The 16,666-nt window shown below is 37.6% G+C and overlaps 1 protein-coding gene across 2 annotated transcripts in view; it reads right to left on the bottom strand.

The window, feature by feature from the left end:
- Positions 1-16,666, bottom strand: part of ALS2 (alsin Rho guanine nucleotide exchange factor ALS2) — a 65,639-nt gene that overhangs the window by 46,521 nt on the left and 2,452 nt on the right. For both annotated transcript variants that reach the window (XM_081141898.1, XM_081141899.1), the window contains exons 2-4: positions 6,634-6,712; positions 5,256-5,410; positions 3,491-4,413 (exon numbers count right to left, since the gene is read on the bottom strand). In XM_081141898.1, coding sequence (XP_080998024.1) covers positions 3,491-4,413; positions 5,256-5,410; positions 6,634-6,653 — 1,098 coding nt within the window. In that variant the 5' untranslated portion in view covers positions 6,654-6,712. The remainder of the gene's footprint in view (positions 1-3,490; positions 4,414-5,255; positions 5,411-6,633; positions 6,713-16,666) is intronic.

The following is a 16,666-nucleotide window of genomic DNA, read 5'->3' as shown; positions in this document are numbered from 1 at the left end:
GATGAAAAGGTGAAAGTTTTATTATCGATCACTTTTAGGAAAATTTACACAGAATGCTACTAAGAAATACCAGAAAAAAATTTGTTTTTAAAAAAGCTTTTCTTAAAATGTTTTATAAATGGAAATTTAGATACAACATATACAGGCAGAAAAACGTTATGCATCAGGCCTATCAGCCCCTAATTTATGCTCTTAAATTCACGTCCTTCAACTGTCTCATCGATGAGTTATTTTCCATGACCCAGGGGCTAGGTAAACTGAAGAATTACCTTTGCTCTAGCTACCGCAGAGAGTAAATGTGGTAGGTTAATAATTAAACATTTGGAACCAATGTTCTTCGTGTTATTCATTGCTGTATCAGAAAAGCAAACTAAAGTTTTCTAATATCTTAGTGAAAAATCAGCTGAAATTTATTGTGAGCTGTCTAGCACCATTATTTACTAAAAAGGGAAGTCATTAAATATACCTACTAACCACACACAAAAAGCTTCTGACTTATCAACAGAGGTCACAATAAACAATTTGCTTCCTATGCTACTCTAAGGTCAAAAAGTATATATACATTCCTTAATTTATCCTGAACTAAAAACCAAACCAAAAAAATTTTAACATTGGCTTTTGATTTTCTAAAGGAAGTAATTCCTGTTAACTAATACCTGACATGGTACTAGTGCCTGACATGCAGTAGGTACTCAATACATTTGTTGAATTAACTACTAAATTCAGGACACCTATTTCTGTGCAAGTGAGTCATTAATTAAAATACAGGATGGAGGCCCTGGCAGGTGTGGCTCAGCTGGTTGCACCAAAAGGTTGCTGGTTCCATTTCCAGTCAGGGCACATGCCCAGGTTACTGGCTCAATCCCCAGTAGTAGGTGTGACGTAGGTAGCCAGATGTTTCTCTCTCACATCGGTGTTTCTCTCTCAAATAAATAAAAACATGTTTAAAAATAAAATATAGAATCAGGCAAAAGTAGGTTTATAGTTGTAAGTACACGAAACACAGAGTTTATTCTTGTAATATTATTTATTGTATTATTTTCCATATGAACAGCTGTGAACCTACTTTTGCCCTACCCTGTATTCAACAAAATAAATATACCATATAAAACAAAAGATAAATACTAAGCCTGTAGCTTCCTTGGTGACACAGTCACCAATATAATTTGTTCAGAAGTACTAGCATGACTATTTCTACCCTTTGTTTACTAAGTCTCCTAATAGAAGCAGCAATGGTATTTAGGAGTGACTATTTTAGGGGTTCTTACCATTAGGTAGAAAAAGTCACAAAACTCTACCATATATAAATTTAAACTCTTGTTCTAACTGGCTCCTCTACTTAATTATATTTAACAATACATAAAATAAGTAAACAAAATAATAAAAAATACATAACCAACAATTTTGATGAAAGACATAATTTTAGGAGTTCCAGTCCACCAATAATAAAATTGAATAGTGAGAAATAGGCTTCATTGACAAATATTTTGGTTCATTTCACAAAAGTACGATAATCTTTCAGTTATATCTAGCCAGAAGAGAAAAAACTTCTCCTAAACCACATAAATTCTTAATGAATTAGCTGTATGACTGAGACACTATTTGAAAAAATTGAATTAAAGTTAATATAAACATACATTGCCAAACCATTTTGTTAAATGTTTAACAAAATAAGTCTGAAAAAGATGAAATTTCAATGATGATACTCTAATAATCAAATAAAACTATATACAGGTTGCAGGCTGGATCCCCAGTAAAGGGCGTGCAGGAGGCAGCTGATCAATGAATCTCATCATTGATGTTTCTATCTCTCTCTCCCTCTCCCTTCCTCTCTCTGAAGTCAATAAAGAAATATTTAAATTTTAAGAAGTCCATTTTAAGCAGACAAACTTTACTGCATGCTACTGGTAAATAACTTTTCTCCATTTATTACGAATTTTTTAAATGAGAGTTAGTTTAAATAATATGGAGAAAATATTAACCACCAGCACCCCTCCAAATAAAGCCCAGTAAGGACCAAGGTATAACTGAAAATATTTCAAACAGTATGTAATGCCAGTAAGATTTTTTTTAAGTCTGCTTACAACTGAAGGATCTGCTACATAGCAACCTTCTCTGATAAAGAAGAAAAAGATTTCTCTTCAGAATCTGAAGTGTATACAAATTCAAGTCAAAGGAAGTGAAACCAAGGATCTTAGGACTTTGATTAAATTTAGCTTTAAATCCTAGCTCTAGAAATCATATTTCTCTCTCTCTCTCCCTAGCCTTTTCCCTTGATAATCAGCAAGCCCTGAGGAGCAGAAGACAGTAGCCCAGGCCTGACTCACAAGGCCTAGCCTCTGGCAGGCTAAAGGTAACATCTTGACCTAAGTTATGTTCAGCTCCTGAGCCCTAATGTGGAACACCCCGATTGCTTTCCCATGGGACTAGACAGAACACCAGAAAAGACCTCAGAACTGTCCTCAAGATCTGAAGAAATGGTTTATTACCCTTACCACACATCTGACGAATCAGTTCCCAGCATGATTCTGAATCCTTAGCCCACAGTGCCTTGTGATTTTGCCCTATATAATCTGTAATCTACTCACCATCCGTGAGTTTGCGCTTTTGAGTATTAACCCTTTGCGGTCGTATGTCTTCTCTCAGCCACCACAGCAAGGAACCGTATGAATCTTAACTCTATTCATTCATGTATCAGTTCATAAATCTTGTTTATCCTTCATAATCTTGCATGTTATGTATCACTGCCCTTTCAATGGAAATTAATTCCGACCAGTACGACACCCATGTCCAAATTTAATACTACTGCAAAGGGTTAAGCTTTCCATTCTCCTGGATGGCGCCATTCATAATAAAATAGTCACTATTTCTCCACTGCAATCCTCGGTGTTTAGTATTTGGCTCTGCTTAGAGTTGGGTGGTCTAACTCTTTCAGTTCTATAACAGAATCTTCGTTAAACTATTCAGAGGCCTGCCAAAATGCAGTACCTTGGTGGTGGTGGTGGGGGGGGGGTTATTAAGGGGAAAAAAAGAAGATTTTGCTATTTGTAAAACAGGCCCAGCATGACATCTTTAACATCATAAAGGGCCAGAATTTGAACAAAAAGAGTAATTTTGAATTAATCCAGGTATTTCCTTATCTAGATTTACATTATGAGAGTTGTTTGTTTTTTGAAAAAAATGTATCTTTATTGATTTCAAAGAGAGGAAAGGAAAGGGAGAGAGAGAGAAACATCAATGATGAGAGTCATTGATGGGCTAGCCCACAGCCCGGGCATGTGCCCTGACCGGGAATTGAACCCCAATCACCTGGATCCTAGGTCGACACTCAACCGCTGAGCCACACCCGGCTGGGCAAAAGACAGGTTTATAGTCAAATTCAAAAAATAAAAAGTGCTACCAAACCTTAGGCATTTTCAAGTTTCTAAAGAAAAACTCAGATGTTTCTCAACTCCAGCAATAGCTTTATATGATAAAATTTAGCAGGTACCTGGGATGGCACTGGCTTTTCACCGTTCTCTGAGTTCTCTCTCCTTGAGTGATCTGACAGTTTCTGCGCAGGTTCATTTACTGCCGATGATGTATTTCTAGCAGAAGACTGTTCCATTGTTCCTATGATGTCTAGTTGGGGGGACATGGCATCGCCCCCTGTGGTCTGAACATTTCCAACATTCAGTTTGTTAGGTGCAGGTATATCGTGTTGTACAAGCGTGTTCCCAAATACTTCTCCCTGGCTGTCAAGGGTCTCCGTGGAGGGGCTGATGGCAGTGCTAGCCTGGTTCTCTGCCTGGGATTCTGACAAGGTCACACCTAGTGGGCAACAATGACTGTCTGATATAATCACATGGTCTTCTTTGTCAGTCATAGTGATCAAAAGCTGGCTGCACTGGGTGCACCTTTCGGGGACTGGCTTCAGATCCTGAGAAGGGAGGCATTGTACAAGTGCTAGGCTGTGGAACGCACCACAGGCAACTTGTAGCACTACACGCCCAGCAAGATGTTCCACCTTTTGTGGCTTTGTCACTGGGAAGGTAGTGGTCATGAGACCCAACTGACAACCAGTACCCCATGCCCAAATCTCTCTGCTTATTGACAATGCCAGAGTGTGCTCCTCGCCACATGCCAACTGCAAAATCCTGACTGCTATCAAAGGACTGGTCTCAGAATCAGAAATGCTGACGGGACTAGGTTCTGGAACATACTGCTGGTTTGCTACCGCACACTGGCCAGCAGAGTTCTCTCCCCACATGTACACTACACCACTTTCTGTCACTGCCCCACTGTGGAAACTCCCTGCTGCCACAGTAACAACATACTGCCCAACCAGGGCATTTTCTAGAATGGGGCTACTTGGACAAATCTCTGCTGGTTCACTTCTCCAGGAAAGAGTCCCAAAGCTGTAGACTGCACCATCTGAAAGTTAAAAAGAACGGGCGGTGTTAGTGAATTAACTAGAAATTTTATCAGCACACTTTTAAATCCCCTCTAGGTTTAACAAAATAGGATTTTTTTTTTCTCTGTAAAATACCAGTGTAGACATTTAGTTCAAGCATATATTATTCAAAATTTATTCGTCTTTTAATGAACACCATTTAACATTCTGAAATATAGTGAGACTTTCTACAAACTGCAGGAAGCTACTTCAAATGAAGAGTACTGCTCCTTTCCTAGCCTCATCCTACAAACTCTAGCATTGATCCACTACTAATGGCTACCATCGCAGGCTATTACAAAAGCACAGTCCAACTGTTCAAAGACAAAGTGATCATGACAAGATAAAATAACCAGAAGACAAAATTTGTTAAGCAGAAGACATACTTGTTAATATGTACAACATTCACTACTACTGAATAAGTCAGAGCTGCAGAAAATTTATGCAATGGCATAAAAATATTAGATTCATTTTGGGCAAAATTAAGAAATTAGCTTTACACCTCTAGGTTGTACAGAAAGCACCAGTGTTAACAAGACGTGGTTGTCTTCAGGTTGTATACCATATGATATGTAATTTTTAAATGTTATATATCTTAAATATAAGTATTAATCTGATTTCTGATAAGGTGTGTATCTTAAATTTAAGACTAATCTGATTTCCAATGAAGGGAGTAAGAACATATTTTGAAAATAGAAAGAATATAAGCTCCAGCAAAGTTCATTAAAAACATTTGGTATCCAGTAACTCTCTTACCTGATCTTACACTCTCAGACATTTGTTGGACTTTTAATTAGTATTGTTAAGCCATTCTTTTCAATACCTTCAGTCAGAAGAACTCCATGTTTCACTCCAAGGGCCGCCTGAAGAACAGTCTTTTCTCCCCAGCCGGGCAATCTCTCTGGTGTTACAGAACAGGATCCTGCCTGCCAGACATGGACCAGGCCTCTTTCTTTGGATCCTTCTGCCTCTGCTGAGCTACAGACATCAAGAAAAATTGTTTAAATGTTCCTGCAATACAGAGCTGTATCTTTCATTCTAAATATTTTCATGAAATTTGCACCTTTTACCAGCACATAGGAGACTGGGTCAGATAATTTAAACAGCACCTATTTTATGCTTGGTTATGACAGAGAAGTGGAGATAAAACAACTAGTTATATAAAAGGCATGAAGATAATCTAAACCCACAAATTACTCACATTTATCTAAGAAGCAAACAAAATGTGGATTAATTTTTGAAGTTTTATGATTCAGTAGCATAAAATTTCAAGATTCTAACTTTCTCAATATGTTAATTCCTTGTTTAGATATTAAAGATATAACATGACCCAAGTTGGAGTCTTACTTTAAAATTTTGGTTTTTAATGTGGTAAAAAAGGTATGTGATGAAGAAGCTAGAAGGACTAGGAATCCATACTTCACTTTACACTGAGTTTAAGCTCTGTAATTCCTATTAAAATTTTTAGGAACCAACTTTATAACATACCAGTAAAATCCTTCATATTCTCATCGTGTTCTATCCCTCTGATGACTCTGGTTCAAAGAACATAAAACACACAGCTGCATAACTGTGTACCCTAACTGCCCCCCTTCTAAGAAAAGGGCATATTAACATACCCTGGTTTCCATTATACAAAGCTTTCCTGTGTGTCACCACTGATGTTGCATTTTTTTCACATTCTTTTTTCTAGAACACTGATGCCAATATTTTCATGAGGCACAGAAACTTTTTTGGTTTTCTTTACTTCATAATACCTAGAAATTTCTCTACTTTTGCTAAATAATATTTCTCCAAATTGTAATTAGGCATACTGTGGTTTCATGGGAGGGAAGACACAACCTTAATCCTTCTTTTAAAATATCACCCACGACTAGTTTTCTCAAGATAGAAGATGATTACAATTAATAAAGCTATTTCTGAAAACTTGAAATTATTTGAGAAAAAAATGTTTTCAAAGGCTTTAAGATGATGAAATGAAGACATTCTGTGCCTTTCATAAGCATAAGAAAGGAACTAGCAACAAAGCTTGTCATTCATCAGCTTTATTTTAATATCTTTTTCTACCAATCAACACAACTGTCACTCACTATTGCTACTTAATAACTATGAAGAAAATTAAAGTGAAAAGAAGCCACACGTGTGGAAATGTTTGTTGTGTTTTCCTAGAAGGACAGGGGAGAAAGAAGTAATGGTTTTACCTTCTCTTCTTTGAGTCCATCGGTCAGTGGGAGCACTCCATCACCAAATCATTTCCCCTTTGCAGAAGTATTTAAAGACCTAAATGGCAAAACAGAGGTAAGCACAAAGAGCAGTGAAAGAACACTCTGCTATTTTATCCCACAGATTAAGAAAGGGGGGGCAGCCCTCTAACAAGTGCACATTCACTGGGCAATAAATGAGCAGTGGAACTATTTAAACTATTTTGCATCTTGCCTGCCAAAGAGGAATATCTAGACTGAGCCTGCCCACTGAGGTTATAAAAATGCTTGTTGACTGTCAAATGCAATGTCAAAGGAAGTGCAGCTACAATTAAGCTGTACTTTGTCAGGCAACAGACTTTTTGTTTTTTTTATTGTAAAGAAAGCTGAGAACTCAATGTGTTAAGTTCATTTCATAAACATTAAAGTTACTGTCTAAATGCCTCTGGAGCACAGGAACAATTAAACACCAGTTAAGTTAGAATTCTTAAAATCTTTTCAGTAATGTATCAGATTCAAGTAGTTTTAATTTACATTTTTCAGTAATGCACACCAAAAAATTACATTATGAAAATAGAAAGTTTTTCATTTATTGGAACTAGCAGTGTTTTCCTAAAAATCAACCTCAATTCAAAACCATAATCCAAAGGGAAGAATAAAGTATGTTTTAAAGTCAACCACTGAATAGAAAAGTTATTTGAAAATTATGGTACAAATATCATGACCCATCAGTTCAGAAACTCAATGTTTAATAAAGAGATAGAAATATAAACAGGCAGACAGTAACGCTCAGTGCATTTAAACTAAAAAATAAAAATTAAAAAAATCACATTTTTAAGGGCACCAAAACTCATGAAAATAAAGGCAATGAACCATAAAAATACTGGGGCCAAATTTATAATTTTTCTGCAGAAGGATGTGGCATGGTTACTGTGATCTGAAAACAGTCCCTACCAGCAGGAGTGATGAGAGATCCATCTGTTTACTCCAGGTTGCCTGTGAATTCTTACAGTTTCCCATCTGTGTACCTGGAGGAAATTACTCTCTAAACCTAATGCTTATTTTAGAAAGATTCTGAATCATTCAAATTTGGGTGAAGGGTACCATGTAAACAAAAGACATATCTGAATAGGTTTAATAAATGCTATTAATTTGATAAATATGATCGTTAAGTGACACTATGTTTTATGTCTGATAGTAATTAACTTTAAGTAAAATGTAGAGCTCATGGTGTGCAGAGAAATTCTGAAGCCAGATCTAACTTGTGCTTATCTACCAGAAATCAAGAAGTAACTGTTCCCTTTACTAAAGTTAAACAATACCCAGCAGAAATGAGAGAACTCCTCTGGGAGCATGTGGAAGCAGAGGAGCACACTTTACAACTAATTAACTGTATCTAAATGGAATTTAGTCCTACTGCCTGACATTCAAAATGTTGAGAATCTTTTGGTAAAGTGAATAAAACAGTCAACCTTTCTTCTCTCTTAGTGCCCTATTTTTGAATACATAGTTTCTTTAAAGGGGGTTTCATCTTACACCATATGATTTCTCACCACCACCCATTTTTTTCAAATCCAAAGGGAATTAAAACTCTACAAACTGTTTTTACAACTTCCTTTTGTTACTTACTATATGTGGTAGGCACAACAACGGTCCCAAAGATGCCCTCGTCCTAATGCCCACAACTTGTGCATATGTTAGGTTAGATGTGAAAGGGAAATCAAGGTTGCTAGTCAGCTGACCTTAAGATAGGGAGATTATCCTGGTTATCCAGGTGGAACCCATGTAGTTACAAGAGTCCTTAAAAGTGGAAGAGGGAGGCAGAAAAGAAAGATGTGATGATGGATGGAAGCAGGGTCAGAGAGACGCTACACTGCTGGTTTTCAAGATTGGGTGGGAAAGGGGGGAAAACCAAGGAATGTGAGTAGCCTAAGGAAACAGATTATCTCCTAGAGCCTCCAGAAAAGAATGCAACCCTGCTAACACCTTGATTTCAGCCCAGAGAGACTTGTCCAACTTTAACCTAAAGAAGTGTAAGATGATAACTGTGTCATTTCAAGCCACTAAGTGTGTAGCAATTTGTTACAGTAGCAACAGAAATATACTGTCTCATAGATAACTTCCTGTCTGTCTTTACAGATCTCTCATTGCCTGGTGTGTTTAATGTTTCACTTCTTCCAAGGAATGTCTGCCTGGAACTCAAACGGAGCAATGAGGGAAAGAGAAAAGACTGCAAAGGGAAGGTAACTGAAAAGGAATATTGCAGCTAAATACCATGGGAAGCATATACCCAAAGTTTTACCTCACATACTTAAATGTAAGTGGCATTTACCAACTCCGTTATAATCTAACATTCTTTCTCAATTATGTATCCATACAGAAAAAGTAAATGAAAAATTGTTTTTCTAATATTTTTATGATCCCCTCTCCAGGAAATCTGTAAGACTTGCTTCAACCATTCAAATAGCAATTCAGCTGCCTTAAGTTCTTTCAGTGCTTCGCAGTGTTAACTGTTATAAAACTGCCTAATCCTGCAGCTTCTTCTGGGGACCAGGTGAGCTTTGAGGTCCTTACTCTAATTCCTTTGGGGGGATAGGATCCCCGTACTCTGCTCTGATACAGAAGCTGTGTACAGAGAGTCAGAAAATGGGGGGCCCTCTTTTGCTTTGCATGACTTTTCCAGAGATCAAGCACATCTGTAAAATGAGCAAAAGAGACTCTAGCATCCCCTCTAAGTACTATGTTCTATGAGCCACAGAACAAAGCTAGCTCCATTTTAAAAGTATGCCACTCTATAATTCAAACTATTATTTCCTTCACAGTGAAATGTAAAGTAATTAAACTCTCAGATGGCCCTGTAACACAAAAAAAGCAAACCCTGATTCTTAATGAATTGACTCCACTTGTAGATCCCACTGGATACATACCCTCCTGCTACACTTAACAGAAAAATAAGCTATTCTGTACATTTAGAAGATATGGTTTTAACACCATGATCTAGGAGTGTCCTTAAAAAAAAACCTGGTCTAGATGTCCCAATTATTGCTAGAACAAAAAGCTACAAACTATCTACAGGTCATAATACCTTAACCAGAAATCCAAAGTAGAAAAACCTCTGAAAACTAAAAGTGTTTTCATAACTTTTGGTGGCAAAATCTGATCTGACCTGAACTCACCTGACAGCAAAACCTGACCTGAACTAAATGAGGTTACTTAGTTTTTATGCCTTTAGTGTGACTATTCATATATTTTGCTGCAGAAATATTAGTAAGGTTATGGGGTGGTACCAAAGGCCCCACAGGAAGTGTTATGTGTAGTTTATGCACCTTATTGTAAAGACCAAACAATTCTGAATTTCAATACATATCCTGTCTCAAAGGTTTCAAGAGAAGGTCTAGGAATCTGTACTTTAAAATAACAATTATTATTTTTGGTAGGGGTCCCCAATTTTTAACTATTTTATTCTTCAATTCGTTTCTTTTATGTACAGTACTTTTAACGTCAGCTTCATCTTGGAGAGTACTTGTAAGAACTGCTTATAAGACAGTCTATAGGCGCTTTAATGATTTATTTTAATGGTGATAATTTACATTTGTTTCAAAAGTTTAAAGTCAACTTTATGGTGAACATACTCACCTAGAGTGCTCAAATTAATTCTGTAAGGAATATCCTATACTTAACTTGAATCATCTTGCCAATGGAAGGAAGCCTGAGCTCTTTAATTTCATACAAGGCTGTCAATTTGGTGGAAGGAAAGAGGTAAATAATGGGAAAGGTGCTTTGTCCTAGAACAACTAAGACTTGGTGATGTTTTAGACATAGGTGGGGGATAAAAGAGAAGGGGTATCAAAAATGATCTCTAGCCCTAGCCAGTCTGGCTCAGTGTTTAAAGCCTGTGGACTAAAGGGTCGCAGGTTCGATTCCCGGCAAGGGCACGTACCTCGGTTGCAGGCTTGATCCCCGGCCCCTGTTAGGGCAGGTGAAGGAGGCAATCAATCGATGTGTCTCTCTCACATGGATGTTTCTCTCTCTCCCCTCCTCCCTCCCACCCTTCCACTCTCGCTCTGAAAAAGCAATGAAAAAAACATCCTCGAGTGAGGATTAAAAAAAAAAAAGGAAAAAAAGATCTGGAGGTTCTGCCTTGAACAACTGTTATGTTAGTGATACCGTTTACTGAAATGAGGAAGAGTAAAGAGAGAATTCTGAAATGGGAGAGAAGATTCTGGTAAGATAAAATTATTTGTTTTTTGTTAAGTTTAAGATGCCTGTGAGAAATCCAAGAGTACGTATCAAGCAAGCAGATGAATATATGAGTATGGAGTTCAGGAAAAAAGTTTCAGCTACAGATATAAACTTGGGAAGGCATATGAATAATATTTGAAATCAAGACAATGGGTAATACCATCGGAGTGCGTATTAAGAGAAAGGAAAGGCAAAGATCCAGCTGTCAGGAGCTCCCGCACCCAGGTGGACAGGATGAGGGAAACGCAAAAACACCTGAGGGGAGAAGTGGCCTGAGGGCCAGAGGAACCGGGAGTCTGGTGTGGGCACAGAAGTGAGGCGGACAGCGTTTCCAGCAGGGAGGCCTGCTCAGTTTGGTCAGTGCCACTGTTGGCCCGTCGGATGAGAGCTGAAAGGGCCCACTGGATACGCCGACACAGACACCAGCTACTCATGGCCAGTTTCGGCAGTATGGAGGGGACTGAAAACCAGACTGGGGGACGACTATAAATGGGGGCTAAGGACATGAAATTAAAGTTCATATAATTGATTCTTTTGAAAATGTTGTTGAAATGGCAGAGAAATGGAGCAGTAGCTGGAGAGAAATGTGAAGATCAAGGATGTGCTTCTGTGTGTGTTGGGAGGAGATGCTCTAACGTTGTCTGCAGGAAATGACACTGACCCCGGCTGCAAGGGAGGTAAGGACGAGGGCAGAGCCAAGTCCTGGGCTAAGTGAACAGGAACACGTGTGGTAGGATTGATCTTTACAAAAAGAAGAGTCTACATTTCAAAAAGAAAGGAAATGGCAGGTAAAGGTACAGGCAGGTTTACAGATTTTGTGGTGGGAGGATGAGAGTCCCTACGATGTAAGTGACTAGGACTTGCCAGTATGCGTGCTATGTATCCTAATCTCCCGGCTCCATTCATTCCTTGTCTTTATTTTATTTTGCCTTATTTATACATCTTCGTAAATGCCTTTATTTTTTTAGGAACCAGGCAAAATATAAATAATTTTTAAATGGGAACAGAAATGTTTTAGTAGACTATTATCCCAAATGCAGAGAAAATTAAACCATGTAGGAGTCTTTATTCTTTGGATAAAGTAAACTTTATTCTCTGGATAAAGTCCTTTTGCCTTAATAATGCAGTGAAAGGTAAATTTGCAAGTCGTAAGTATACTAACTTTCAAATGCTTAAATGTCAACTAAAACCACATGTGTTTTTTGCACCTACAATGTTCCAGGTTTGCACATCTAAAACCGCCATAGAAGCCAAAGTATCTCATTCCCTATTATATCCCAGAGGCTTAACAAAGTCCTGATAGATAAAAGGTACTCAGCAAACCTGTGGACAGACTAGGCCTATAAATAAACAAGGAGTGTACACACTAGTATGTCTGTCTCTCTGACTAGAAGACTGTAGAGCGGACGGAGCCCTTGACGTGCAGAAAGCTCGCAGACGAGCAAAGTTGGGCCCTTCTAAGCCTTATTCTCCTGCCTCGCTTACTGGTTTAAAATAGATGTGCTGATTAAAATAGGGAAATAATAGCAGTAACTGTAGCTATAAAGGCAATGATTCAGTGTTTAGAATGACAAGACATTAAGACAGAAAGACAAGAAAAATAATAGAGAAGCAAACTGTATCATAATGCCCTGAAAGGAATTTGGACACAGAGTGAATCCAATATAAAATTACTACAGAATTTGTGCAGTCACTTACACTCTATTTTTAAAGTACTACTACATTTTACTGCAATGTAGTAAACTAGAGCTTGTACTGGGAATGTGGTAAACAATAATTAAGACACTATGGTATTCTACACATGGTACATGCCTCATAAATGTTTGCTTTTGGAGGCTCAGAAAATATGTTTACACACAGATTAAGGCAAATTTTGACTCAAATGCCTGACTTACAACTAATCTAAACACTAACAACTGCTACTTCCTGGATATCCAGCTACAGAAGCATTAACCAACTCTACTGAAGGTCAAGGAACACGCATCTTGCCCTATTCAGTTTGGCTCAGTGGTTAGAGTGTTGGCCCGCGTACTGAAGGGTCCTGGGTTCGATTATCTCCAAGGGCACATAACTCAGCTGCAGGCTCGATCCCCAGCCCTGAGGAGTGTGGGGGAGGCAACCAGCCGATGTGTCTCTCTCACATTGATGTTTCTCTCTCTGCCTCCCTTCAATTCTCTCTGAAAAGCAATGTGGGGGGGGGAGGGCACTCATCTTGCAGTGAAACCTTAACAAACCACTATCAAAGGTCAAGGCCACTTCAAATTCCAGCCCTCTCAGCCTTAATTGATGCAGTGGAAGCACTGCCTGATACCACTACAGGAGCTGACTAGCCCCTTAAATCCTGACCCTGAGTTCAGGGATTCAGTAAATTAATGAATTCAACAAAGTCAGTAGGCTGGCCTAAAAGTACCTGTTATTTACAATGTTGTTATTAATGAGATAATGCACTTACTAAGTCATTGATTCAAAATATATTATAAACCCCTAGAGGTCAGAAACTATAACTTATATTCAGCAGTATACTCTTGTACCCATAGCAACCACCACTAGTTCCAAGTTGAGTACTCAGTGGAAGACAGTCCTTGATCTTAAGTTCCAATCCACGGACTTTCAAATGATATAGAAAATTTCTAGGGCCTGTAATAAGTCAGTATCAGACACAAATAGAAAAGTATCATCTCATAATAGAAACTCTCATACATAATTTGCTAATGGTATTTTCTAACAATAAAAACACTTTTATTTCATACACTTCACAAATGTTAGACAACCCAGGAAAGAATAGTCCCTTTCTCCTTAGAACATGGAGACAGTTTTTGATGCAATCAGGGAGACTAGTCTCTTTTATATGGCCTGCTAATATCACCTTGAAAATTACTAAAACTGCACAGTCTAAAATGTATATTACCCATGGAGGGGAATTAAAATATGGGGGGACACACACATAAATGCCCAGCAATGCCCATTTAGCTCCTTTCTGTACCCACTGCATATTTTTTAAATGATTTTTTTCAGATTATTAAAATCCCGATGAAACATTTTGATGGATATTATAATACTAGCAATTGAATTTCAAGTTCCTAGGTACTGCAATAATTTATCCCTGTTATTACATGTTGCAGTATAATTTCTGACACAAGTTGTTTATTCCTTCAATATTTTGCTACTATTTTTTGTTAAAATGGCCACAAATTTTTTAAAGGCAATATTACAAAATGTAATTCAAAGTATGTTGGCTTATCTTACCAATCAGTAACATCTAATGCTCAAGATCATCGAGGGTCTGCATAACTGAACAGGGAGTACACATGCCAAAAAATACTGCTCTGGAGATACAAGTTTCACTTATTTTAAAACTGCTAGTAACAGATATTCTTGATTAGAAATGAAAATACTGTTTCACTCTCAAGTTTAAATATTGAGGTTATATTAGGGATCAGCTATTAAATTTACCATTTACTACTCAACCACTTAATGCACTGTCATCATGTTTACCTGTAAAGAGAGAATTATTTTCTTTGAGCAATAACTAGGAAACCTGCATTCACAGTATAAACTTGGGCTTACCGTGTTACAATAAAATGTAACCAACTCAAACTTTAAGTGTTAATGACCAGGTGATATCTGTGGTAATATTGTATGAGTCACTCTGTCAATCTACTCTGCAATAGTTTAAGAGTTCATGATCAGCATATGCCTGTATTTCTCAAGAGTCTCTAGAACTTAAATTCCCATGCACCCTTTTAAGAAGGATCATTTCTCATATTCTAAGAAAAGCATCTTCCCAGGAGCACACAAACAGCAAAGTAAAACTGACTAAATAATTGGTCTGTCTTGTCTACTTAGAAAAAGCTTTACACGGTGGCGCTGCACAGGCATATATTGCACAGAAAAAATAATTATTTTTCCAGAAGTCGACTGCTTTGAGACTAGAAAGTAAAAGAAAGAAAGCATATTGGGAGAGAGCCCTGATTATAAATAAAAATGTTACAGTGCTGGTTTCACAAACTATCTTAATCATACACAAATCTATAAAAAAGAAAGAACAAATCTATGTACCTTACCCATCACTCAGTTTTAACTGATAATAGCATTTTTTTCATATTTGCTTCAGTCTCTTAAAATAGAAGAAAAAGTTAGAGATATGAGGAAGCGCTGCCCAAACCTTTCTTCTCCAGAGTTAATGTGTCATATTCCTTAAGTTAATGAGCCTTATTTCCATGTATGTTCTTATACTTGTATGTACTTTCATTAGATACATATACATCAATAAACAATGTATGCTATTATTACTTTAAAACTCTACATAAATGCATCGCACTGTATATATCCTTTGGCAACTTTTTTCACTCAATATTATGTACTTGAGATGTATCCATGTTGATGATCACAGATATAGTTCATTCATTTTTACTAGGAGGGAGTATTCCATTGCATAAATAAACCATAGTTTATCCATTTCCCCACTAAAGTACAGCTGGATTGTTCTACTTTATTGTCATTTTAAGAGCTGCTACAATCATCTTTGCTACATGTTTATTTGGGCAATTGTCCCAAATTTAGTTAAAGATTTGGCTCAATCAGATTGTGGAAGGAAAGCAAGCTCACCCAGATGCCACTGTTAGGTCTAACTACCACCTTCCTAATGTGGAGGTTATGTGAACTGAAGAACTGTATCATGACTCAGGGAAAAAAATTAAATAATATGTGATCATTAAGGGAAACATAACTTGATTAATTTGTGGAATTAATGAGACTAAAGCTGATGTTCTCTCTATGCATAATTCACTGGTAGCCTACTGAAACTCTACCAAACAGCTTGTCTTTTTCTCACAGGAGTTGAGAGAATTGCCCAATTTCTTCAAAAAAGTACTCTACAATAAAAAACTAACTCTACAAGAGCACAAAAAAGTACTCATTACCTTGCTGATTTAAATATTTTTGCTCCACCTATATGGATCAATTAGTTCAGCTACTTTACCAATTGTTCACAGCTATTATACCAATTGCATGGTAAAGGCAAATATTAAGACATAATACAGCTCAGCTGGTTGCAGCATATTCTGGTAGACCAAAAGGTTACTGGTTTGATTCCTGGTCTCAGGCACATATCTAGGTTTTGGGTTCAATCCACAGTTGGTTGGGCCAAGTAAGTGAGGCAACCGATCAATGTTTCTCTCTCAAATCGGTGTCTCTCTGTCTCTTTCTCTCTCGCCCTTCGTCTCCCTTTAAAATCAATAAACATATCCTTGGGTGATGATAAAAAAAAAAAAGACATCATGTAAAGACAGCACCGTTACATATACAGAGGAACAAGGGATGAGAGATAGGAGATGAGGACAGGAAAATAAAAGCAGTACTGAACAGCACCAAGTCACAGTTTGTTGCTATTTTATTTGCGGTTACCATGCATTTTCTTTCTTTTTCTTTTTTTTGTAAGTATATCTTTATTGATTTCAGAGAGAGGAAGGGAGAGGGGAAGAGAGAGAGAAACATCAGTGATGAGAGAGTCATTGATCGGCTGCCTCCTGCACACCCCCTACTAGGGATCAAGCCAGCAACCCAGGCATGTGCCCTGACAGGGAATCAAACCGAGATTTCCAGGATCCTAGGTTGATGCTCAACCACTGAGCCATGCCAGCCGGGCACCATGCATTTTCTTAAGGACTGACACCCTATAAAATCTACTACTGTCTTATTACTGACGACTGAATTGTTTGGTCATCAATAGAGAAGTGTTAAAAGAAAAAAAAAAATTTAAGAAAAGCTACCAGAAAAATCTGTATCCCTG

This window comes from Miniopterus schreibersii (assembly GCF_964146895.1).
Source record: "Miniopterus schreibersii genome assembly, chromosome: 7".
Classification (NCBI taxonomy): domain Eukaryota; kingdom Metazoa; phylum Chordata; class Mammalia; order Chiroptera; family Miniopteridae; genus Miniopterus; species Miniopterus schreibersii.
Note: the sequence above shows the minus strand (reverse complement) of the source record. Positions and strands in the feature narration are given on the sequence as shown.